The 27,292-nt window shown below is 42.5% G+C and overlaps 1 protein-coding gene across 4 annotated transcripts in view; it reads left to right on the top strand.

Annotated features, from left to right (window-relative positions):
• Positions 1-1,186: 1,186 nt before the first annotated feature.
• The window catches only part of LOC130191945 (serine/threonine-protein kinase PAK 3), a 29,243-nt gene continuing 3,137 nt past the window's right edge, over positions 1,187-27,292 (top strand). The window contains exons 1-16 of one of the 4 annotated variants that reach the window (XM_056411708.1): positions 1,187-1,378; positions 11,068-11,261; positions 11,353-11,453; positions 14,219-14,372; positions 14,462-14,499; positions 17,626-17,688; positions 18,541-18,609; positions 19,608-19,781; positions 19,869-20,040; positions 21,147-21,210; positions 22,890-22,938; positions 24,323-24,435; positions 25,254-25,371; positions 25,445-25,544; positions 26,612-26,808; positions 26,890-27,027. In XM_056411708.1, coding sequence (XP_056267683.1) covers positions 11,090-11,261; positions 11,353-11,453; positions 14,219-14,372; positions 14,462-14,499; positions 17,626-17,688; positions 18,541-18,609; positions 19,608-19,781; positions 19,869-20,040; positions 21,147-21,210; positions 22,890-22,938; positions 24,323-24,435; positions 25,254-25,371; positions 25,445-25,544; positions 26,612-26,808; positions 26,890-27,027 — 1,722 coding nt within the window. In that variant the 5' untranslated portion in view covers positions 1,187-1,378; positions 11,068-11,089. Of the gene's footprint in view, positions 1,379-11,067; positions 11,262-11,352; positions 11,454-14,218; positions 14,373-14,461; positions 14,500-17,625; positions 17,689-18,540; positions 18,610-19,571; positions 19,782-19,868; positions 20,041-21,146; positions 21,211-22,889; positions 22,939-24,322; positions 24,436-25,253; positions 25,372-25,444; positions 25,545-26,611; positions 26,809-26,889; positions 27,028-27,292 lie in introns of all 4 variants that reach the window. The other 3 variants (XM_056411710.1, XM_056411709.1, XM_056411711.1) reach the window with 3 other exon arrangements.

Genomic DNA, 27,292 nt, shown 5'->3' with positions numbered 1-27,292 from the left:
CGATTGTGAACACTGTTTTAGGTTCTCCATTATTCAGGTTCTCCAACCCGCTGTCACCGAACCGCCATATTGCTCCCTGACGAGGAGTCGACATTACAGGGGTTGCCAGGACAACCAGCACATAATTCACAGAGCCTCGGATAGGCCTCCACCTTGGGCTCGGAGCACTTTCCATGAGACTGAGCAGATGCTGCGCCAGGCAGCCAATCACAGGTGAGATAGGGGGAAAAGATGACATCATAGGCAAATTAGGGCAAACGCAGCGAGGATTTTGGTTGTCGTCTCCGCCTGCTCAGAAATCCATAGAGACGTTCAGGGGGAACAACAATCTGGTTAAAATGTTGGTATTACATATTTTAAAAGACAAAACATATATATATATATATATATTAATATAAACATACATAAACTTGTTATAATGTCATGAACTACTTCAGTGGATTGTGAAATCTTAAATTTAAGAAGTAGATAGTATTACAAGTAGTTTCTTAAACATACCAGCATAATCCACCTGTAAAAAATAACACTATACTGTTTATCACCTCTATTTATTTAAGGAATAAGATCAATACAATTAAAGAATCCTTCTTCCCGACACAAAATATAAAGTGTTTGTATTATTCCATTTACAGCAGATATACTGGATACATAAATATCGGGAGGTGCGATACATTTCAGAAATTCTTATATATAATTAAAGAAGCAAATATTTTTGGGATATTGCCCCCTTAGCCGCTTCACAGCAGCCTATTGCTCCTTTATAACTAAGGATGGGATCAATAAAGTATATATTGTTATTATTATTATTATTATTAATAATATTCTTCTTCTTTTTATAATTATTATATAATTATTTGCGTACTGCTTATTGAACTGAGCATTTTTGTAGCAGATGATCAGACTTTATTGTATTATTTTTATTGTCTATACATTGTGAAACTATGACTTTGAGAGGAATCAGTTTATTAATAATACTCATAAAAACCGCCTTAATAAAGGCACATATAATGCCTCCCTCCCTCCTGGCCTTCTCCCTGAGCTCATTTCGCCTGTGAACCATAAAACCAACTCCCTCTGCCCGTTGGCTTGACTCCGCCCCCCGAACCGCTTCCCGCATTAATATTCGGCCTCTCGGGCCAATGAGCGGCGCAGGGCGGATGACGTCACGGGCTAGGGAACAGCGAAAGCAGCCAGTGGAGCATCAAGCCTGCCGAGCGAGCTCGCGAGCGTCTTTTCGGGTCAAGGAACCGGTCCGACGAGGGGATGTCCAGCGCGCCTTCCCGCCGTCACTAGGGCCGCGCGCGCGGACGATGAACCCACCAGAGCTGCGGGCTCCACGGAGAAACACCGAGCGAGTCCATGTGAACACGTATTTCAGGTAATGTCCCTCTCGGTGTGTGTGTGTGTGTGTGTGTGTGTGTGTATGGCAATAGGGGATGTGGAAAGGGAGGAGGGGAGGAGAGGAGGGGAGGGGAGGAGAGGAGGAGAGGAGGGGAGGGGAGGAGAGGAGAGGAGGGGTGAGGCTGTGTATGGAGGGGTGCTTTGTAGCCGTTCGGTTCCTCCCCACCCTTCAGTCGAGGCAGCTGTTTCATCCGTCCGCGAGAGGGGCGAGGTGGACATGGATGCCTGCATCAGATGGGCTGGAGACGTGATCATACCCCCCCCCCCCCCATGTACCCCATACTCCCCCATATACCCCATACTCCCCCCCCCCCCCCCCATCATCTCTGTATGCACTCCCCTGTGCCTCGCAAATAGCATCTCTATTGATGGGGAGGTGTTAAGAATCAATGGTGGTGCCTGTGCTGGCCTTGTGGTGTGTGTCTCTCTCTCTCTGTGTGAGTGTGTGTGTGTGTGTGTGTGTGTGTGTGTGTGTGTGTGTGTGTTCTGGAGAAACGCAGCAGCTGCAGTGGCAACGCTGGAACCAAAAAGAAGCGGTGCTATTTTTGGGGGTCTGTAGAACAGAGGCTAACGGGGATGGATCAGAGCTGTGTGTGTGTGTGTGTGTGTGTGTGTGTGCTGTGGAATGGGGGGGGGGGGGGTGATGGATGGTTAACGTGCTGATAGGCGCTCTTTTGTCATCTCTGCACTGCCTCACCTATGGCTTAATGAAGACATGTCTTTTATTTCCATATACACACACACACACACACACACACACACGCTGCCTGCTGTGGCGTTAACGTGGGTGTGTGTTGCAGTTTCACAGAGTCTGTATAGTGACAGGGAGATATACCACATCTGGTCACCTGACTTCATCGGGGAGGGGAGAGTGGGGGGGGATATTCTGCCTCGGATTCTTCCACTGCCATCGGTGAAGGGAGGAATAATCGATCGGCGACAGTAGTGAACGTGTTGTCTCTCCATCACTTAGATCGTGGTGGCTTCAGAGTGTGTGTGTGTGTGGGGGGGGGGGGGGATCGTCGCCAAGGGGGCGCAGTCAGCCTCCCGATGGTGAGACCTGTTGTCTGGCGTGAAGGAGGGATGGAGGGAGTCCTGATGGCGCTCGTGGAGGTGGGGGATGGGGATGCCGAAGGTGTCGACGGAGACGTGATGGTCGCCCCTCCGCTCACCGCCATCTGCCCCGACCACCATGACGACTCATTTCACTGCTCTCTCTCTCTCTCTCTCAATATCACGCGTCCCTATAACCACCATGATGGCTCCTCCCCCTTTTTTTTCTCAGTTCAATAACAGAATTTGAGGATCTAAACTTGTTGTTTCTTTGGGAGTTGACTGCTGTCCACCTGTATCACAGCAGTGACGTCACACTCGGAGTGTTGGAGTGTTTTTATGCATCACTCTGGGGTCACACACACATTTCAATGCCCATCACACCTGTATCGACACCGCTGTGTGTGCGTGAGGTTCGAGGTTACAGGCGTGCACATTGTTGTACCTGCAAAGCAAAGCTCGGGGCATAATCTGCACCTGATACTAACAGATAGACGAGAAGCTCCCCGACGACGGTTTATAGTGTCAACGGGGATCGAGGCTTAAAGGGGCTTCGCATGCAAATGTTCATTAATGCAAAGTATTATTAAAGATATCGGATCAATACGTATTTAAAAAGATGGATGCCGTATCGGTGATAATAAGCCAGATCGGCTCAAATCAGAGACAATAATTTTTTTAATAAGTGACAATTCGGTACATTTTTATTTATGCGCGTTACATTTAGTTTAAGCAATGTTTGATTAAGTCGAGCCAGATGTTTCACATTAAAGAATGAATATACACAACCGTTCAAAAGTTTGGGATCACTTAGAAATGTCTTTATTTTTCAAAGAAAAGCACTGTTTTTTCAATAAAGATAACATTGATCATAAATACCCTCTCTACATTGTTAATGTGGTAAATGACTAATCTAGGTGGAAATGTCTGGTTTCTAATGAAATATCTCCAGAGGTGTATAGAGGCCCATTTCCATCAACTATCACTCCAGTGTTCTAATGGTACATTGTGTTTGCTAATCGCCTTAGAAGACTAATGTCTGATTAGAAAACCCTTGTGCAATTATGTTAGCACAGCTGAAAACAGTTATGCTGTTGATATAAGCTATAACTGGCCTTCCTTTGAGCTTGAAGAACAAAATTAATACTTCAAATATTAATCATTATTTCTAACCTTGTCAATGTCTTGACTATATTTTCTATTCAATTTTCAATTCATTTGATAAATAAAAGTGAGTTTTCATGGAAGACACGAAATTGTCTGGATGACCCCAAACTTTTGAACGGTAGTGTATACAGCTTATTGATTATTAACAACGGAATCTCATCGGTACTCGGTATTAGCCGATATACCCAAAAACCAAGGATCTTACACTCAGTATTAGTTACAAGAATAATACTCATACATTGATCATATTTAAACCTATAAATATCTATATATATGTATATATATTATACTAATAATAATAATTTTATAAATAAGTTATTTTAAAGAACAATTTATATATAAATATAAATTGTTCTTTAAAAAATACAATAATATATCTATATATACTATAATAATATTTATTTAATAATAAAAAAAAAGTAAAATAAAAATGTATATATATACATTGTAAGTAAAAAAAATTATTATTTATAAAATAATTATATATATATATTGACAGTGACCTATGTTTCCATAATGCATTCCTCAGAATATTCTTCATAATATCCCTTATTGATTATCATAGCTTTCTTATATATTCATTAACAAAATAGACTTTCTTATTTATATATAAAAAAACATTACAACTTTACACCCAGGTGTATATATTTTTAAAATTCCAATAAGGTGCATCCCTAAAAAAAGATCCCGGCACATTTAATATTTAAAATGACCATCCATTAAAAAAGCCTTTTGAAAATAGTCATTTAATAAATATTCATTAAAATATAATTGTAAGTTCATAAACTGAATTATATAAAAATGCTGCATATTACATCTCTTTTTTCTACCCACAATGCTTTGCACTGGTCAGGGGGTACTCTGCTGAAACAAATGGGGGGGTACATACCTCAAAAACAAACAATATTTAACGATATTAACAAAACGGTCCTCCACATGTCAGCAGAACTTCTCCTGCGTTCTATTCATCAGAACTTTGATCTCCATTCTGCTCTCGGTTATTCGCGGGCGGCGCCGGGCATCCCCTCGCTTTCCACGGCCGCCGTAACCCAACACACGCGGCTTCTCTTACCGCGGCCCGGCTAACAAAAGACGTGCACACGGAACCTGGCGCGGGCCAACTGGGCCGTAACCCGATCTCACACACACACACACACACGAACACACACACACACCAGTGGGCTGAGGACCCGTAGGATGAGCTGTGCTGCTATTGTTACCGCTCCGAACTCGTGTTGACGGTTTATACGTGTGTGTCAGTGTGTGTGTGTGTAGTAGGTGTGTGTGTGTGTAGTAGGTGTGTCTGAGCTGCAGTCTGTGTGTATGTTGTGGATTAGCATGTAGGATTGGAAGGCCATCTGGCCATTTTTTCTTGGAAAGGGTGGTGGGGGGTGAGAGGGGGTGAGAGTGTGTGTGTGTGTTGGGGGGGGTAAGTGAGAGAGATGGATAGAGAGAGACAGGGAGAGAGAGAGAAAGAAAGAGAGACACACTGACACATTGACTCCTTTAATCTCCCTACTTGATGTCTGTTGCTACTTAAAATGTGTGTGTGTGTGTGTGTGTGTGTGTGTGTGTGTGTGTGTGTGTGTGTGTGTGTGTCAAACTGCTAACGTGGTCTTGAGGAAGTCGGGCGACGACGTCTTGTGAGGAAAATGGAAGGCTGCAGGAAGTGAGACAGAGAGAGAGAGTCAGGCCTTCACAGTAAGATGATGCAATGGGGGATCCAGATGGAAGGAAGTAAAGAAGTAAAGGATGAAATGTTGCAGAAGAGGAAACAAGTTCAGGAGGTTTAAGAGATTAACAAGTTTCACTGGGTCAAGTTTGCAGAGGGAGAGAGAGAGAAGGAGAGAGAGAGAGAGGCCTTAATATACAGATATTATAGTTATGATCTCCCACAATGAAGCTGAATTACTGAAGAAAAAAACCACACATTTGGGGCACAGTTGTCTAGCAACGCTGTTGCCGTGACGACACGATCTGTGTCTCCAGGTAGAAGGTGACTCCACGCTGTCACACTACACTGTGTGCACAAATACACCGGGAGGAGGAGTTCAGTTTCTCTTTCTCAGCTGCAATACTGTGTGTGTGTGTGTGTGTAGAAAGTTGTGTGTGTGTGTGTGGTAGAACATGATACAGAGCCAGACCGTCTAGATATAGAGACACACAGATGGTTGTTACATTTAATCTATAAAAAAAAGGAGGAAAAAAAGTGTAAATTGACCTTGCACACACACACACACACACACACTGCTTGGTTTCCTCCTGCCCATTAATGCAACAAACAACAACAACCCCCCCCCCCCCAAAGTGAGATATAGGAGCCATACCTGTGCTCAGTGCCCACGAACCCAATGAAGCTGGCATCGTCTCTGTTGGAGGAAGAAGCCACACTAGAGATTGATTCAAGACGGGCCAGTGAAGGAGATGAGGTCAAAGGTCAAAGGAGAGAGAGATATCAAATTGAATCCGACCGTATATTTGAAATTGCAGAGAAAGTGTGAGATTGAAGGACGTCGGCGTCTCGCTTGACATCCTGAAAACTGATTCACGTGTTCATCAATCAACGTACGTGTGTGTGTGTGTGTGTGTGTGGGGGGGGGGGGGATACATTTGAAGGTTAGGTGGAATTTCAAAATGGTAGACGAGGCGTTCAAGGTTTATAACCGCCGTGTCAAATAAAGACAACGGGCCGTCAAAAGGATGTTTGATGTTGAAGCTTCCAGCTCGGGTCTTCACAGCGGACCGGAATGTGTATCCATGTTTATTTATTTTATTAAACCTTTATTTAACCAGGTGAAACACATTTCCTTTTTGGAGGGTGACCCGGACAAAACGACCTAAGAAACACGTAGTTACAAACAAAAAAACAAAATAAACACATACTTATAAACCAAAAACATAAGAAACACAAAGTTACAAACAAAAAACATAAGAAACACATAGTTACAAACAAAAAACTTAAACATGTAGTTACAAGCAAAAAAACAATAAACACAGTTATCAACAAAACACAATAAACACATAGTTAAAAACACAATAAAGACAATAAAGACAGTTAAACACAACAAACAGTTACAAAAAAACACAATAAAGTTATAAACACAAAGTTACAAAAAAAAACAAATACATAGTTATAAACACAATAAACACAAACAGTTACAATAAACACATATCTACAAACTACAAAACACACATTTCTGGATGAAGCGTTGGTTCAGTCTAATAATATCAAAGCTATCATAAAGGTTATAATAATATGACAAACTGTCTCAGATAAATTAAATAAATGAGCTTTGAAGAAACCGAGACGGCCAGGAGTGTAAACAAGGTGTTGTTGTTGTTGCTTTTCGTCTTAACAGAATGAGCCACCGTAGTTTTTAAAAACACATTTTAGTTTTTTGTATTTAACCTTCTTTATTGGACCCGGGTGACGTCCTGGAGTCCAGCTGACTCAATTAGTCACGTTGAAGAGCGGCGCTCTGACTCCTCAGCTGCCACAACACGCCGCGCGGCGGGCGGCTTCAGACCACGCTGCCGTGTTTATAGGAAAAGAACCAGCGCGACAGGTATATCTGACTGGGTGCGTCTGTACACACACACACACACACACACACACACACATTCACTAATTCATCCATTTAGGTTTGATATTGCGTAATCACGCTCTAGTTGGCATATCATGATTAGGTATAATGAGCCTTTTTATACTAACGGGATTAAAGATATTGTCGTTCAACACTTCCAAATATATATATATATATTCTGTATATATATATATAAACAAATATATATATATAGATCTAAGAAAATATATATTTACTCTGTATATATATATACTCTCTCTCTATATATATATATAAAGTGTCTTCCATGAAATATGAGACGCCAACTGAAAGTGAACCCGACCAGATTCTCGCTCCCCTGTCACACACCTGTCTCACCTGTCGGCTGCGACGCGTTCCTTTCTTGAGCCGAGCGTTGGCAGCTGAATGCAAAGCAGAGTTTTGTATAGGGGGGGAGGGGGCGGACCAAAAAAACAAAGAGGCGGAGCCTAATCAGCCAAAAGAAGATCCGTCAAACATCTTTACATGGATGATTTCCTTGTTTCTACTCGTGTCCTTTTTTCTTACTGAATTGAACTCTGATGCCAAACTCCTCCACCTCAACCTCCCCTTCAAATTAAAGTGTGTGTGTGGTGGGGGGGGGGGGGTATTTGCACTGTGCCGTTATGTGATGAATTCTGACCTTGAGAGGTCGACCATGTGAGAGAGGAGCGCTCGTGGCCTCTCGTGTTGGACTTCTCTGACCAGGATGAAGGAGATAACAATGGCGTCCTGCAGCTCTAGCATCCTTAGCATCCTCCCTAGCCTCCTTATCCTCTGGATGACCTCTATCCGTCCCGTCCAAGTGTCATCAGCATCCTTCAAAAAGGAGGCACGGCCAAGAGCTGAAGCCCTAATCAAGAGGGACGAAGATCTTATGGAGGGGGGGGGGGGGGGGGGGCATTACTGGGCCGCCACAGGCTCACGATTAGAGCCCCCCCCCCCCATGTGTTAGCCATTCAAATTCTGCATTCATGTCTGAGACGAGCAGAGGAAATTGTCTGCTCTTCATCGCGGATTTGATTAATATTTGATGGGAGGAGAAATGTGGAAACATCCGAGTCCAGCCGGTGCGTCTGTGATTTATTTTTTGTACAGACACTCGCGCGTTTGTAAAACACGACACTTCCTACGCCCAAAAGAAAGCGATCCAGCAGCTAAGGCTACTTCCTGGTCCCCGGTCGATGTCTAATGTCGGGAGACGGCAGCCTGAAAGAGGAGCTGCCCGTTTCACTGCCTGTCGGTAAATCGGTCGGTCGTTGTGTTTGACCAGAGTCACGTCTGGGCCTCCATCAATCTGTAATCTTTGGAGCCGCTGCAGGTGATTAGCTAGACAGCTCGGGCATCATATACGATCATTTGATTGGCTGCTGCTTCCCGATAGAGAAGTGACACGCGGTCAGACACTGAAGAGGTTCTTCTTCTTCTTCTCGCTCCATAATTCATCACCGCTCTCCGGTGCCGGTCGGGTCTGAATCGGATCATATTGATGAGCGTGCGCTTCTCATTCACCACGTTTCTTCTTTTTTTTTTAATGGACGTGCGTTCTGCGTCGCATTGAAATAAACCCGAAAAAACCTCGAGCGATCGTCAACGCCACGCTGGAGCGGGTCAGAACCTCAGAGCTCGTCACAGAGGCCATGATGCGGCAGGATTCGTCTTTGTTCTTCCTCTGCTGACCAGATTTATTGAGTAGATCCTAAACACAGAACCATGGAGGTACCGGAAATGGTTCTTCAGAGGGATGCCATAGGGGAACCATTTCTGGTTCCACAAAGAACCATTCACATCAGGGTTCTTTAAAGAACCATGTCCTTAGAGAGTTCTTCAAACAAAGGTATCTCAAAGAACCTTAAAAGATGGTTCATTAAGGCACCATTTCTGGTTCTTTAAAGAACCTTTCAAACCAGGGTTCTTTAAAGAACCATTTCCTTAGAGTTCTTCAGATAAAGGTGTCTCAAAGAACCTAAAAAAATGGTTCTTTCAGGCACAATTTCTGGTTCCACATAGAACCTTTCAAACCAGGGTTCTTTCAAGAACCATTTCCATAGAGAGTTCTTCAAACAAAGGTGTCTCAAAGAACCTTAAAACATGTTTTTTTTAGGGCACCATTTTTGGTTCCGTAAAGAACCTTTCAAACCAGGGTTCTCTAAAGAACCATTTCCTTAGAGAGTTCTTCAGATAAAGGTGTCTCAAAGAACCTCAAAAAATTGTTCTTTCAGGCACAATTTCTGGTTCCACATAGAACCTTTCAAACCAGGGTTCTTTCAAGAACCATTTCCATAGAGAGTTCTTCAAACAAAGGTGTCTCAAAGAACCTTAAAACATGTTTTTTTAGGGCACCATTTTTGGTTCCGTAAAGAACCTTTCAAACCAGGGTTACTTAAAGAACCATTTCTATAGAGAGTTCTTCAAACAAAGATGTCTCAAAGAACCGTAAAATAGGGTTCTTTAAGGCACCATTTCCGGTTCCACAAAGAACCTTTCACATCAGGGTTCCCTAAAGAACCATTTCCTTAAAGACTTTCAAAGAACCTATAAAGGTGTCTCAAATGAAAGACTGGTTCTCCAGTAGGTGATGGTTCTTCGTAGAACCACACAGCCTCTTGAAGAACCATTCTCGTGAGGAGCCTCCGCCACGCCGGCGGCGGCGAGACGTTTCTCTGTCAACAGAGGTTCTCCGACACGCCTCCACCTCCAGCCTGAGAACCTGTTTGCGGCCTTTTGTCCGGACGCTCAGCTGGAAGTCGCCCAGCTCTAAACATGTGAATTAAGCTGCTTTTCTTTTCAGTATTTTATATAATTAGCGTTGTCATGGTTGCGATATTAAATAAAAGAGGTGAACCTGACAGCAGAATTGTTATTTATTAAAGGAAACATCTTAGATAGTCCAAATGAAGCAGGTAGAGGTCCAGCAGGCAGGTAACAGGAACAACCTGAGAGACGACTCACTGGGGAAAAGTGACACGAGGAACACTGAGAACACTAAAGGGGAGAACCAAGAAGACAGGAAGGAAGGAAGGAAGGAGACACACACACACACACAAAGGAACCGGCCCTATGGGTAGCAATGGCTGATTGGTGAAGTGGGAACAGGTGAGCTGACTAATGAGAGACAGGTGGAACTAATCAGGGCGGAGCTAGATGACCAGAGCTGGTGGGACTCACGCAGGAAGTGAAACAGAAGAGGGTTAAGGTCCACGTGGAGTAAATACCATCATGCTTTAGACGGGTTCGGACCGCCCCAGCTCATTTGCATAGAAGGACACATAAATGTCACGCATAAATAAATGAAGAAATACGTGTGGACACATAAATAGAGACATAAATAAATGAAGAAATACAGAAATAGATTCATTTAATGATGTCCTGTTTAGGTATAACTTATATTTATTTATTCCTGTATTTATTTATTTAAACATTTATTTAAGCATTTATTTATTTATTCCTGTATTTATACATTTTTTAAAGCGTTTATTTATTCCTGTATTTATTTATTTATACATTTATTTAAGCATTTATTATTATTTATTATTAAATATGCATCTAACCAAAGAAACACAAAAATGTGCGTACTCCGTTTCGATAAAGCAAAATAACATGTGTTTGTTGAAATGCAGAATATGTATAATTATTATATAATGATCGTAAAGTTGTGTTGGCATTCATGTCCAGATGAATATTAATGTGTCGCACTGTTTTTCTGACACTTTCAAGCCAATAAAGCTGCATCACATTGGATTTATATTGACTTTCCTTGACACTCAAGTCAAAAATCAAGGTTGTCGTGACATTTCGATACCCAGCTTCTTTTAAATACTGACCCTCTCTCTCTCTCTTCTAGGACATTGTGAGTGCTGCTAAAGATGTCTGATAGTGTTGATATTGAAGAGAAACCACCGGCCCCCCCCTTGAGAATGAACAGCAGTTCCCGAGACTCTTCGTCGCTGAATCACGCCTCCAAACCGCTTCCGATGGCTCCCGACGAGAAAAACAAGAAGGTCCGGCTGCGCTCCATCTTCCCCGGGGGAGACAAGAGTGAGTGCCCCCCCCCCCCACACACACACACACTACCCCCCCCCCCCCTCATGTAGTTCACCTGGTCATTGTTGTCCTCCGTCTCCTGCAGCCAACAAGAAGAAGGAGAAGGAGCGTCCCGAGATCTCCCTCCCTTCGGATTTTGAACACACCATTCACGTCGGCTTCGATGCGATCACGGGGGAGTTCACGGTGAGTTTCTCTTCCGCTCTTCTTAAATCATCCTCCCATCTGAAAGCAATAAGCGTTCGTATATAATCACAATGCTGAGTCAGCTAAATGAAATCTTTTCCATGAAGTTGGTGACTTGAATAACAATCACAGACTCTCCCCTCTCGGTGCTTCTTTTAGCTGGGAGACCTTTTTATTAGAACTATAATATCATGACACAGTATTTTCTCAGTTTTTATTATATTTGCTCAGTTTATTACATATTTCACTGAATTTAATATAATTTATTTCAGTCACAGTATTCATAGAGAGGGTCTGGAATAGTTGAATTGTTTGGGTTTTTCCCAAAGTGAGAGCATCTGTGGTCTAACAAACCCCAACACTTGCAGATATAATAATATATTTGAGACAATTTCACTTAGACACTATATTCATCTATTTGACCAGATCTAGTGAGGTGCTTCATTGCAAAAGCCCTAAAACAAAGCTGTTAATGTTCAGTTTTAGCCCCAGAACAAAGCTGTTAATGTTCAGTATTAACCCCAAAATAAAGCTGTTAAAATTCAGTTTTAGTCCCAAAATAAATCTATTTAATGTTCAGTTTTAGCCCCAAAACAAAGCTGTTAATGTTCAGTTTTAGCTCCAAAATAAAGCTGTTTAATGTTCAGTTTTAGCCCCAAAACAAAACAAACAAACAGTTCTTTTCATTCCACGGAGTTGTTTTATTCAGCTCTTGTATTACGTTTATATTCCTCTATGGTTCCTTTAATTGTGTTCATCCTACAGACTGAAGGGACAGTTATGTTGCATTATATTGTAAAAGGGTTCATGATAATATCATCTATCCTTGAGGTGATGCTCATCGACATCCAGCTGTAAAGAACCCTGAAACTGATGTTACCGTTAATGTAATTACATTATAATGGAACCGTAATGTGTAATACAGGAATATGAAATGGTTTCCCAACACCAGGAATACTCATGTAGTCATATTTTTAGATAAAATAAATAATAGTCAGGAATAAAGCACGTGTTCTGGTCCGTTTGACTTCCTAGTGTCCAGCACTCGGACCATGACATCAGGAACAAGCAGCTCGTTGTTCATTGGATGAGCTGAGACCTTATGATGCACACACAGACCCTCGTTAAACCAAATCACTTTGATTCCACTTCTTCTTTGCGGGTGGAAAGGATGCTGTTGATCCTCCTTGAATCATAAAAGTATCCTATTGTTCTGCCTCCATTGAACAGTCAATTATTTCTTTCAACAGCTGCTTCAAAGTGTAAAAATAACCACCAGATAGAATGAATGAAACCGATTCTCAGCCCACGTTCTACGGGGTCAGATCAGTCTCAATAATTAGAAATGCCCACAGAGAGACTCCCGAATGCAAACACACAGATTCACAAATGTGTACGGAACAATTCACAAATATATTCGGTTTAAAAATGCACAAAGAGGGATTTAAATCTAATTTAAACTCACAAATGCACGCAGAACGATTCACAAGTACATTCCAAAGCACACAGAAATAAATTACGATTTGTATAAACAATCACAAATATATCTAATTTTCAACCAATTACATGAGCGCAGCTCCCCCTATGAAGCTACAGCCAGTTAGCTTAGCTTAGCATTGAAACCAGTAGCAGGGGGAAACAACTAGCTTGGCTCTAAAAGTTAAGTTAAAACGTTTAAGAGATCTGCCAACCATTAATGAACTTGTTAAATCTTTGTTTGTTTAACCTGAAATGTGAAAAAAACATGTTCGCGGTTAGGCTAGCTGTTAGCTAAAGAAGAGAGTGACTCGGCTTATTTCTGAAACTGTCCCCCATTAAAACATGCAACAAAAAGGCTCAGAAAGATAGTTTCACATTTTGGGAAATCTTTTAGAGTTATATGAGAAGCTTTGTACGACTCTCACATATGGCCATTAAATATGAAGCTAGTTAGCTTAGCATTCAATCCAGTAGCAGGGTGAAAACAACTAGCTTGACTCTAATAGTTAGGTTTAGAAAGTTTAAAAGTTCTGCCTACCACCATCTATAAAGCTCATTAATGAACGTGTTAAATCTTTGTTTGTTTAACCTGAAACGTAAAAACAACATGTTAGCGGTTAAGCTAGCTGTTAGCTAAAGAAGAGAGTGACTCGGCTTATTTCTGAAACAGTCCACCATTAAAACATGCTAAACAAAGGCTAAAAAAAAAAGTGTGGGAAATCATTTTGAGAAATATTTTAGAGTTAGATGATAGGCTCTGTACTACTCTCACATATTTTCATTAAATATGAAGCTAGTTAGCTTAGCATTCAAGCAAGTAGCAAGGGGGGAAACTAGCTTGGCTCTAATAGTTAAGTTAACAAAGTTTAAATGTTCTGTGGACCAGCATCTCAAAGCTCATTAATGAACGTGTTAAAATGTTGAATCTTGTTTCTTTAACTTAAAATACGAAAACAACATGTTAGCGGTTAGGCTGGCTGTAAGCTAAAGAAGAGAGCGACTCGGCTTATTTCTGAAAATGTCGAACCGTTTCTTTACGATCAATTTGGTTTATGGCTTTTCAGAGAATAACTTTGAGAAAACTGTGAATTATAGTAAGAAAACATCAGAAAACGTAGGATTTAAGACATAAAGCGTATTAAGGGTTAAATAGCGGCAGGTTTGGGGACGTGTTGGGTTGATTCACAGCTGATTCACGCTCCCATAAAGCCTGCGTGTGAATCTATACATTAGTTTGTTCCAGTGTTTGAAGGAGTATTAACAACCAACGTGCTCTATCTGTGCAGGGCATCCCGGAGCAATGGGCACGGCTCCTCCAGACCTCCAACATCACCAAGCTGGAGCAGAAGAAGAACCCGCAGGCCGTCCTGGACGTCTTGAAGTTCTACGACTCCAAAGAGACCGTCAACAACCAGAAATACATGAGCTTCACCTCGGGAGGTAAACGGCACCGGAGCCACCGGACATTTCATATTGATTCTAACGGATCATTAAAAATATGACAACAACGTTCCCCTTTCTGTTTGCAGACAAGTCGGCACACGGCTACATAGCAGCAAACACTCTGGTGAGTTATTTTAATATCTAAATGTACTTTGGCTCAACCTAAATTAGGCATTATTAATAATACAGAAAGCACCATGCAGTAAGTATCTGGACAGTTTTTACCACCTATTTAATTATAAATGAATCATGATAATAAAAATTCCTCTTTAAGTTGTTTTTTTTATTGCTGGACTGCAGATATTGACCCCTGGTTATTAAAATAAAATACGAATCAACCCAATCTTTTTTTTTTTTTACTATTTGAAAATCTCTCACCACAAATATTTATTTCCTTTATGATTTATATGAATGTAACAATGTAATAAAAACAGGTAAGTTGCACCGTTATGGGCTTGAACCTCAGTGTAATTACGCCTCTCCAACGACACCCCAGTGAATCCTCACACACTCTAACCTCACACACTCCTCTCCTGTGATGGAGTGTGTTCCTCTACTTCCTGTCTCTCTCTCGTTTGCCTCCATTGGGTGCAACCTGCTCCCCTCTCGAGGCCCACTGACCCTCACCATGCGGCCTAATGCCCCCAATTCTTCATACTGCGAGATCCGCCGCCGCCACTGCTCATTGTTTATTTTCCCCAAATCTACTCAACCAGATTTTTTGTTGTTGTAAATACCGACAGACGAGCTTTTCACCCGGAAGGCTCCAGCGCATCTAGAAGGACTCCCCGCTGCGGTGACCTCATTCCAGGCTCTGACCAGCGTAATCTAAGGCTTTTGAATGCCTCAGCCCTGCACTCGCGCTCAGCCGGGGGGAAACCGAGTCGGTTCAGTGGGACCCCCCCCCCCCCCAGGGATCACTTAATGCCACAGACCTCCTCCTCCTCCTCCTCCTCCTCCTGACTCTCAGACAGGACCACGGGAGAACTGCCGATATACGATCCGTAGAACCGGCTTTCTCCTTCTTCTTTTTTTTAAAAGAGAGGAACGGTAACCCAACCTGAGCTCCCCGTCAGATTATTTAGTAACAACAGCCGCTACTTCTCCCGACCTGCAATGCAGGTAAAAGTCTCGAGAGCTGGCGCGTTGCCTCTCTTCGTCTCGCCTGCTGCGGTCCACGTCTACCCTGCAGTTTTTCTAGCCACGTCATAAGGGATTAAAGAAGGAAAAATAACACAAAATACACACTCGTAAAGGGATATCTCTGCGTCGGTTGGCACCCGTCGTTGGTGTTGCAGGTCGATGGAGAGCCTCGCCTTGACTTTAGCTCAGCCTGTGGATAATGCAGCGAGAGAGGGGGGGGGGGGGTGCAATGTGGTGCATTAGAACTCAAGCTTTGGTTTGTATATACAGGACTGTCTCAGAAAATTAGAATATTGTGATAAAGTTCTTTATTTTCTGTAATGCAATTTAAAAAACAAAAATGTCATGCATTCTGGATTCATTACAAATCAACTGAAATATTGCAAGCCTTTTATTCTTTTAATATTGCTGATTATTTTTTACAGCTTAAGAAAACTCTAAAATCCTATCTCATAAAATTTTAATATTTCCTCAGACCAAGTAAAAAAAAAGATTTATAACAGCTGAGTGTTTGTCAAGGCTCAGGAAACCCTTGCAGGTGTTTCGAGTTAATTAGACAATTCAAGTGATTTGTTTAATACCCTACTAGTATACTTTTTCATGATATTCTAATATTTAGAGATAGGATATTTGAGTTTTCTTAAGCTGTAAACCATAATCAGCAATAAATCAGAATAAAAGGCTTGCAATATTTCAGTTGATTTGTAATGAATCCAGAATGCATGTGTTTTTTTAATTGCATTACAGAAAATAAAGAACTTCTGTATATACAGGACTGTCTCAGAAAATTAGAATATTGTGATGAAGTTCTTTATTTTCTGTAATGCAATTCAAAAAACAAAAACGTCATGCATTCTGGATTCATTACAAATCAACTGAAATATTGCAAGCCTTTTATTCTTTTAATATTGCTGATTATGGCTTACAGCTTAAGACAACTCAAATATCCTATCTCTAAATATTAGAATATCATGAAAAAGTATACTAGTAGGGTATTAAACAAATCACTTGAATTGTCTAATTAACTCGAAACACCTGCAAGGGTTTCCTGAGCCTTGACAAACACTCAGCTGTTATAAATCTTTTTTTTTACTTGGTCTGAGGAAATATTAAAATTTTATGAGATAGGATTTTAGAGTTTTCTTAAGCTGTAAGCCATAATCAGCAATATTAAAAGAATAAAAGGCTTGCAATATTTCAGTTGATTTGTAATGAATCCAGAATGCATGACATTTTTGTTTTTTTAATTGCATTACAGAAAATAAAGAACTTTATCACAATATTCTAATTTTCTGAGACAGTCCTGTATATATATATACGGTTCAGGTGTCTAGGATCTCGCCAAGACTTCACTTCCTGTGCCTGACAGGAAATGAAGGCACAGGATTCCTTCAAGACTCAATAATGCCGATATAAGCAAAATAATAACATGCATCTGCAACAGTAATAATGTTGATATCATCCAGCTGGGCGTCGTGTGTCGGATCAAGTGTCCGTCATCGGTCATCCTCAGACGGGTTTAATCCCCACGTTGACAGTTAATCTCGAGTTAATGGACGTGCAGAAGTCGATATAACAATTGCAGGACGCGACGCAATATTTCTTCATTGCAGAGTCATAATTATGACGCTCATGAATGTTTAATAGGAAACAGCTTTTGTCCAGTCGGATCACGAGTAGCAGTGTCGGCGAGCCACATCTCTTTCCTGTTGGAGTAACTTTTAGCATCCAAAATAATTATGCAGTAATACAACGTTTTTAAATTCTTCACTGGAATATTTTAACATGAACACATATATATATATATATATATATCTCTTCCACTTAATATTAATTAATTAATATTATATATATATATATTAATATTTTAACATGAACAGAAGTGGAAGATATACATAAATATCCATATATATATATATATATATAGTGATCAAACAAAAGCTGAATTAAACATTTTACACAACAAATCTGAAAATATGTTTTTGTCTCTTCCCTTATTCCCTTATTCTATTACCCATTATTCACCTCCATCATGTCCCCTCCTCATGCTGGAGGACCGGGAGGACAATTAAAGAACAAATGTCTAATTTTCAACCTTCACATTCAGAACCGGCTGCTGTCGTCCGGGCCTCCCGTCAGCCTTAGAACCTGCAGCGTGTTATTCGACAAGGTAACTCCTCCTTATTACTGTACACAGAATGTATTTATCTCTTTGCACATTTGGCTTCCAAGGTAAATTGGATCTCCTAATGATGACTATATTCAAAAAACTGCACACAAAAACCCACCAGTGAAATTTTATGGGGGGAGAGTATATATATACAGGACTGTCTCAGAAAATTAGAATATTGTGATGAAGTTCTTTATTTTCTGTAATGCAATTAAAAAAACAAAAATGTCATGCATTCTGGATTCATTACAAATCAACTGAAATATTGCAAGCCTTTTATTCTGATTTATTGCTGATTATGGCTTACAGCTTAAGAAAACTCAAATATCCTATCTCTAAATATTAGAATATCATGAAAAAGTATACTAGTAGGGTATTAAACAAATCACTTGAATTGTCTAATTAACTCGAAACACCTGCAAGGGTTTCCTGAGCCTTGACAAACACTCAGCTGTTATAAATCTTTTTTTTTACTTGGTCTGAGGAAATATTAAAATTTTATGAGATAGGATTTTAGAGTTTTCTTAAGCTGTAAGCCATAATCAGCAATATTAAAAGAATAAAAGGCTTGCAATATTTCAGTTGATTTGTAATGAATCCAGAATGCATGACATTTTTGTTTTTTTAATTGCATTACAGAAAATAAAGAACTTTATCACAATATTCTAATTTTCTGAGACAGTCCTGTATATATATTTATTAATATATATATATATATAAATATATATTTATTAATATATATATATAAATATATTTATTTATATATAAATACATATATAAATAACACTTTTTGTTGTTACTGATGTTTGTTATATTCCACAAGAGCACCTCTTATCTTCTTTTTTCAAATAGAGCGCCTCTGACCCGGCGGGGCGGGGACTCAACCTGCCCCAGAGGGTTGAGATGGATGTCAAACTGCATGTATGAGACTCTTTACAATCCCCCCCCCCCCCAAATAATATGCCTCCATCTCCCATCGTAGACATTACCGCATGGCTCCAAAACAAAAAGTAAATAACGTGGCTCTGCTCACTGCTGACAGGCAGACAGGCAGTGCAGTGTTGGCCCGGCCCGGCTCGGCCCGGCTCGGCCCGGAGGCCCAGTGTGTCTGATTGAAGGACCGGGGATGTTCAGCCAAGCCCCTTTTCCCTTTTAATCACCACAACTAAGCTGCACTGCTTCATTTATGCATGACCAGACTGCAAATGTTTCCACTCCATAAGAGGAAGATCATCCAAGGCAATAGCAGAGTTTTTTTTTTTGGGGTAGGGTGTGTGTGTGTGTGTGTGGGGGGGGGGGGGGGGGGCTCTAGGCTGAGCATTAGGCATAATAAATATGCCTTAGGCGCATTAATCCGACTTGTTAAAAGGTATCACGAGGACGTCTACAGCTCATCACCATATTTACTGCAATGTGTCTTCTCTCCTCGAGCACAGTTTAAAATATAAATATATATATTTAAATATATATATTTAAATACAGCCGTTTGGTACTTCATTCTCATCGCTGCTGACCCGACTCCTCGTACACTGGCTCCTCACTCCCTTTAATGCAACACTTCCTTCACTATTAACTCAACTACTTAACCCCGTTCATATTGATTTACACGAGCATTTTGTTATTTTTATGCAATTTATGTCACAACAGTTTGTATAATTAGTCTTTTATATTAAAAACCAGCTTGTCTACGTTCTTTAGAACCGGACAGAACTCTTGCAGCTGGGTCTGCAGGATGTTCACCGTGGTCCAATGTTTACTGTCATTCATCATATAAATATACATATTTATATATATATATACATATATTATTTATATATGTATATATATTATATTTATTTATATATATAGATAAATAAATGTGGAGATCTACTCTTTCCATCCAGGCGCCCCCCCGACTCACTTCCGTCTCTCCCCTCCAGGGCGCCAAAACCTCGTCGTCGACGGAGCCCCCGATCGCTCCACCCGTGTCCGAAGAGGAGGACGAGGAGGAAGAAGAAGAGGAGGAGGAGGAGGAGGAAGAAGAGGAGGAGGAGGAGGAGGAGGAGGACGAGCTGCCCCCGGTCATCGCACCTCGGCCCGAGCACACCAAATCGGTGAGTTTGGAGTAGATGTACAAAATCGGTCCCGCTTGCTTTCCCCCCTCCCCCCCCCCTCTTCATTCCCTTGACTCCTCTCTTCAGATCTACACTCGCTCCGTCCTGGAGCCCAAGGCCCCCACCCCGGTGAAGGAGGTGTTGACTCCGCCCGAGTCGCAGGTGCAGCCGGACAACACGTCCAGCACCCTGTACCGCCACACCGACCGCCAGAGGAAGAAGTCCAAGATGACGGACGAGGAGATTCTGGAGAGACTCAGTACGTACCTCCTCGGGGAATTTATTCTTTTTCAGGAGCCACAAAAAAATAAAACACGTTCAGAAGTTCAGACGTCTTGTCGTGAAATGGATCTCCGAAAAAATGATCTTCGACACATTTGGATTGTTTCGGTGTAGAAATCCTAAATCTCTTTAATTTCTTTCATCTTAATCTTCCATCTGCACTAACATCCCCAATTCGTTGTTTTTATATTCTACATACATGTCGCTATTCTGTTGTCTTCAATGTCTGTTTTTATATTCATCCTGCTATCTGTAGATTACATGTATGTAGGATGAGAGCGTGCACGTGTAACCGGAGTCAAGTTCCACGTATGTGCACACGCACACACGGCCAATAAAGCATAAAGACATTAAATATAAGATATGTTAAGATAAGATAAGATATTCCTTTATTAGTCCCACAGTGGGGACATTTCAGGATCACAGCAGCGGGAGCACATTAGAGCTTTAATATAAAATAAAACACTAACAATACTAAATACTAAATATACAGAGGAAACAAAATATATACACAAGGCAGTGAAGACAATAGAGTTAAAAAATTGAGTAAAAAAAGAAGACGGAGTTAAAAATGAATAGAATGGAGTTTAAAAAATGGAGTTAAACAAATAGAAGACAATAGAGTTAAAAAATTGAGTTAAAAAAATAGAAGACAATAGAGTTAAAAAATCTGAAAAAGAGTGTAAATTCTTACTAAGTTTAAATCTACATTTCCAAAAACAGCACCGAGGACTTGACTTCAGTGTCGAATAATTTACTGACGGGTGGTTATTAATCTAATTATTTAAATGTACTTATTTCAAGGATTCTGTGTATTTAAAAGACGTGACAAAAGAACAAAGTTACACAGCTGTAATGAAATCCAAACAAAGAAGAACTTCTTAGCATCGACTGGTCTCCTCTAGACCGCTCTTAAGCCCGAACTCCCAGCATGCACTGTGATTTAGGGACTACAAGCTCAGGGTACTTCTGAAATAGAAGGGTCGGGAAAAAGAAAAAAAAAATCCACGCCGATGTTGTTCTTCCGTGTTTTTGTGTGAGAAGCCTTCATGAACTCAAACATCTGCTTCCTGTGTGACTCAGGGAGCATCGTGAGCGTGGGGGATCCCAAGAAGAAGTACACGCGCTTCGAGAAGATCGGACAAGGGTGAGTTTTCATCCGCGGTCGTCACGGTTACTGAAACTCTGTCTCCGGGGCCGAGAGATGGAGATGGAGTGACCGCGTTGGCTTTAGGCTTGAGGCCATGAGAGGGTTTAGGGCTGAAGGACATAAGTAGAGAGGAAATGAGAACTGTATCCTCATGCGGCCTCTGCAGGGCAGAGCGCCGCCCTCTCTCTCGTCTGCAGACGGTAACGGGCGTCGCGCTGCTATCCGCTCCGACGCGCTCTATATTTACATATTTAACCGGGAAGCTCCTAAAAAAAGCAGATATCTCATTACCTTCGCATTGATAATGCGGAAGGTTATGTTTTGATCGCTGTGTATTTATTTATTTGTATGCGTGTTATTCGCAGAACTCAAAAAGTATTGAACCGAATCGCATGAAATTTGGTGGGATGATTGGTTATTATCCGGGGACCATTTGATTAGATTTTGGGATCAATTGGGTCAAAGGTCAAGGTCAAGGTCATGGAAAGGTCAAAATCTTTTTTTTACCATAGCACGATACATTTGTGTCCAATTGGCATGCAACTAATGCCAAAATGTTCATAATTCAATGCCCAATCTTGTGATATGCGAAGGTATGCGCTCTACCGAGTGCCCGTTCTAGTTTATTTATTTATTTGTATGCGTGTTACTCGCATAACTAAAAAAGTATTAAACCGAATCGCATGAAATTTGGTGGGATGATTGGTTATTATCCGGGGATCATTTGATTAGATTTTGGGATCGATTGGGTCAAAGGTCAAGGTCATGAAAAGGTCAAAATCTTCTTTTTACCATAGCGCGGTCAATTTTTATCCAATTGGCATGCAACAAATGCCAAAATGTTCATAATTCAATGCCCAATCTTGTGATATGCGAAGGTATGCGCTCTACCGTTCTAGTTGACTCTGTTCCGGGCTATCTTTAAACTGGAGGAACTCAACTGTGCGTTGTTGTTGTTCAGGAAAGGAGCTCCTGGTCTGAGTGCACAGGTGTGTAGCCGCAGGCACGAGAAAAGTGGAAAGACCGGAAGATTAAACTCACAGCGGAAGGTTGTGCGCATGGAGAGCTCCGCGCGGCCGCATTCCATTCCTGTTGGAGGCCGTCCACCACGCTGCTCACCACCGTCACATGCACTTTATTCATGGGATGAAGCCTAGACTGAGTGCTAGATTATATTTATATTTATATGACGTCAGTACAAGTTAAATGTAGCTGGTGACGATGTAATATCACAGGAATAAAGACGTCGCTGTGTCCTCAGTGGGTTTTATTACGTTCAACTTCTCACCTGAAGGTCTGCAGATTATCGGGATTTCTGGGAAGACATTTTCTTTTTGTTATTTTGCATTCCTTCCCCTTCTATGTGAGAGAGGGAGACGTCTCTACTGCCGATCTCTATATAACTAGACAGCTGGAGTGATGAACGCTGCGGTGAACTGTCCCTTTAACTTTAATGAAGTTAACGGGCTGCGGTCGGACTGCAGGAAGACTGACGCTTACGGCTTATAAATGGTCTTTGTTGAAGTAAAGGATGTCTTTTACTCACTTTTCAAAGCTGCCAGTAATCAGATGATAACAGCATTATTTACTTTTGGTTGATTTGTGAATATTTTGGATGTAATGATTGTTATTTATTCGCATTTTATTATGATAATAATGTGATTTTTATCTACCAGAGCGTCCGGCACAGTGTACACTGCCATCGACATAGCAACTGGCCAAGAGGTGAGTCGGGATCAATTATACAACAATCACACACTGTACATATATATATATATATATATAGATATCAATATATACACTACCGTTCAAAAGTTTGGGGTCACCTAGACAATTTCGTGTCTTCCATGAAAACTCACACTTTTATTTATCAAATGAATTGAACATTTCATAGAACATATAGTCAAGACATTGACAAGGTTAGAAATAATGATTAATATTTGAAGTATTAATTTTGTTCTACAAACTTCAAGCTCAAAGGAAGGCCAGTTATAGCTTATATCACCAGCATAACTGTTTTCAGCTGTGCTAGCATAATTGCACAAGGGTTTTCTAATCAGATATTAGTCTTCTAAGGCAATTAGCAAACACAATGTACCATTAGAACACTGGAGTGATAGTTGATGGAAATGGGCCTCTATACACCTATGGAGATATTTCATTAGAAACCAGACGTTTCCACCTAGAATAGTCATTTACCACATTAACAATGTAGAGAGGGTATTTATGATTAATGTTATCTTTATTGAAAAAACAGTGCTTTTCTTTGAAAAATAAAGACATTTCTAAGTGACCCCAAACTTTTGAACGGTAGTGTATATGTGAATATATATATATTTATGTGTATTTATGTATACCTATATGTATGTATGTATATATTTATATGTATATATAATCTATATATATATATATATATTTATTTATTTATTTAGAGAATAAGGGACAGTGCATATTGATAGACAGTACAATGTACATGTAAATATGACAGATTATAGCCGGGAGGCTAGTTTCCATCTGTAGTCCCTTGGCAGGTTGATGTAGTTTAAGAATACAAGCAGAGTGAAATAGAAAGCACACATCACTTCACACGTAACAGTACAGCAATACAAAAGAAGAAAAGAAGATTAATAAAAAGGTGCATTTAGGACATTTGGATACCGTGCGGATTAACTCTAATGGTCACAGGGCTGATTAAGTCTGAGCCATGCCTTCAGGTGGCCTTTGAAGGTGACCAGGCTGGGGCTTTCCCTTATAGAAGGAGGTAGGCTGTTCCACACCATGCATCCTTTGAAGGACAGCACATTTTGCCCAAACAGGGTTTTTCTAAACGGGACCTCACAGTCCCTGTTTGTGACAGCTCTGGTGGACAGAGTGGAGTTAATAGATCTATGTTTGATAAAGGTTTTAAGGGTGGGTGGCGCTAGGCCATTTAGTACTTTGTAAATCAAACAGGCCGAAGTGAATTTTCTAAAGTTATTAAAACTTAACATGTTGTATTTGGTTAAAATATAGCAATGATGATACTTAAAAGGTTTTTAATCCAGTATTTTCAATGCTTTTATATGTGTATATATAGTCTAAAAATCTCTCTATTAATCTCTGTTGTCAGGTGGCCATCAAGCAGATGAACCTGCAGCAGCAGCCCAAGAAGGAGCTGATCATCAATGAGATCCTGGTGATGAGGGAAAACAAGAACTCCAACATCGTGAACTACCTGGACAGGTCGGTGTTCACACACACGGGGTCAGAGGTCACGCAGGGCCAGAGGTGACGCAGGGGTCACATGGGGTCAGAGGTCACGCAGGGCCATAGGTGACGCAGGGTGAGGTTACACAGGGTCAGGGGTCACACGGCGTCAGAGGTCACACAGGTCAAAGGTCACGGCCTAAATAATTGTATACGGTTGTTGTCTTCAATGACACTGATGCTCTGAGCCTTCTTCCTAGATCCTCCTTCTTCTTCTCCTTCTGCTTCTGCTTCTCCTTTTTCTTCCTCTTTTTTTTGCCTTTTAATGGTGGTCAGCATTCATCATTCGGTGCATGACTGCCCCCTGCTGTCCTTAAAAGAATCTGACCACACTTCTCCCTCCTTCACTCTTCTTCACTCTCCTTCACTCTCTTTCTCTCCTTCACTCTCCTTCTCTCTCTCTCTCTTCTTCACTCTCCTTCTCTCCTTCACTCTTCTTCTCTCGCCTTCTCTCTCCTTCCCTCTCCTCTCTTCTTCACTCTTCTTCTCTCTCCTTCACTTTCCTTATCTCTTCTTATCTATTCTTATCTCTCCTTCACTCCCCTTCTCTCTCCTTCACTGTCCTCTCTTCTTCACTCTCCTTCACTCCCATTTTCTCTTCTTCTCTCTCATCTTGATCTCCTCCTCTTCCTCCTGCTGTGTGAACTCTGCACTCTGAGTTGTTCTCCTTGTTTCCTCCAGATTATTGAATCAAATGACTGAATAATAATAATAATAATTGCTGATGATGATGATGATGATAATAATAATTGCTGATGATGATGATGAACCCCCGCCCCTCCCTCCGCCTGCAGCTACCTGGTGGGAGACGAGCTGTGGGTGGTGATGGAGTACCTGGCCGGCGGCTCGCTGACCGACGTGGTGACGGAGACGTGCATGGACGAGGGCCAGATCGCCGCCGTCTGCAGAGAGGTGGAGGCGGAGCTCAGACTTCACCGCGCGGCCGCAGCGCGAGCGCCACGCTGACGTGTGCTTCCCCCCGCAGTGTCTGCAGGCGCTGGACTTCCTCCACTCCAACCAGGTGATCCACAGAGACATCAAGAGCGACAACATCCTGCTGGGGATGGACGGCTCCGTCAAGCTCAGTGAGTCACAGACACGTCGCCCAGTGGAACCATCCGGACACTTAGGAGAGGAGGAGAGGGAGAAAGAATACAAGATCAAAGAATAAAACAAGATCAAAGAATAAAACAAGAATAAAAGAACTGTGGATTTAATGTCATGAAGCAAGATGCAACACGAACCACGACGTCTCTCTCCCTCCCTCTCTCCTCTCTACCTCCCATCCCTCCCTCCCCTCCCTCTCTCCCCCCTCTATCTCTCGCTCTTCTCTCCCCCCTCCCTCCCTCTCTCATTCTCTCTCCCCCTCTCTCCCTCTCTCTCTCTCTCCCCCTCCCTCTCCCCTCCCTCCCTCTCTCCTTCTCTCCCTCCCTCTCTACCTCCCATCCCCCTCCCTCTCTCCTCCCTCTTTTCCTCCTCCTCTCTCTACCTCCCATCCCTCCCCCTCCCTCTTTTTCCCTCCCTCCCTCTCTATACCTCCCCTCCCTCCCTCTCTCGCTCCCTCCCCTCTCCCCCTCCTCTTTTCTCTCTTTCCCCCCCTCTCCCTTTCTCTCGCCTCTTCCTCCCTATCTCTCTCCATCCTCCTCATCTCCTCCTCCTCTCTCTCTCTCCCCCTCCTCTTCTCTCTCTTCCTCCCTATCTCTCTCCCTCCCCTCCCCCTCTCTCCCTCCCCTCCCTCTCTCAAGCTCTTCTCTCCCCCCCCTCTCTCGCTCTCTCCCCCCTCTATCTCTCCCTCCCCTCTCCCTCTCTCGCTCTTCTCTCCCTCTCTCCCCCTCCTCTTCTCTCTCTTCCCCCCTCTCTCCCTTTCTCTCGCTCTCTTCCTCCCTATCTCTCTCCCCCCCCTCTCTCGCTCTTCTCTCCCCCCTCTCTCTCCATCCCTCCTCTATCTCTCTCGCTCTTCTCTCCCTCTCTCCCCCTCCTCTTCTCTCTCTTCCCTCTCTCGCTCTTCTCTCCCCCCCCTCTCTCCATCCCTCCTCTATCTCTCCCTCCCCTCCCTCTCTCCCTCCCCTCCCCCTCTCTCCCTCTCTCTCGCTCTCTCCCCCCTCTATCTCTCCCCCCCCCCCTCTCTCCATCCCTCTCCTCCTCCCTGCAGCCGACTTCGGCTTCTGCGCCCAGATCACCCCGGAGCAGAACAAGCGCAGCACGATGGTGGGGACGCCGTACTGGATGGCGCCCGAGGTCGTGACCCGCAAGGCCTACGGGCCCAAAGTGGACATCTGGTCTCTGGGCATCATGGCCATCGAGATGGTGGAGGGGGAACCGCCCTACCTGAACGAGAACCCGCTGCGGGTGAGACACTAGTGGTCACACGCGGGATGGCGTTGTTGACCCCTGGTGTGATCCGCTCTGCCCCCCCCCCCGTCTCTCCAGGCGCTCTACCTGATCGCCACCAACGGCACGCCGGAGCTGCAGAACCCGGAGCGGCTGTCGTCCATGTTCAGAGACTTCCTGAACCGCTGCCTGGAGATGGACGTGGACCGCCGGGGCTCCGCCAAGGAGCTGCTGCAGGTAGACCAGAACCTCCAGAACCCCCAGAACCTCCAGAACCTCACGCACACACGTCCCCATCCTACAGGTGTCAGCAAGTATCACTACGACCATTTATGATAACATGTGTGCATTCTCTATCCTCTCTGTTCTCTCTATCCTCTCTGTTCTCTCTATCCTCTCTGTCCTCCCTCCCCTCTCTATCCTCTCTGTCCTTCCTCCCCTCTCTGTTCTCTCTATCCTCTCTGTTCTCTCTATCCTCTCTGTCCTTCCTCCCCTCTCTGTT

Source organism: Pseudoliparis swirei, chromosome 3, assembly GCF_029220125.1.
Source record: "Pseudoliparis swirei isolate HS2019 ecotype Mariana Trench chromosome 3, NWPU_hadal_v1, whole genome shotgun sequence".
NCBI classification, from domain to species: domain Eukaryota; kingdom Metazoa; phylum Chordata; class Actinopteri; order Perciformes; family Liparidae; genus Pseudoliparis; species Pseudoliparis swirei.
Note: the sequence above shows the minus strand (reverse complement) of the source record. Positions and strands in the feature narration are given on the sequence as shown.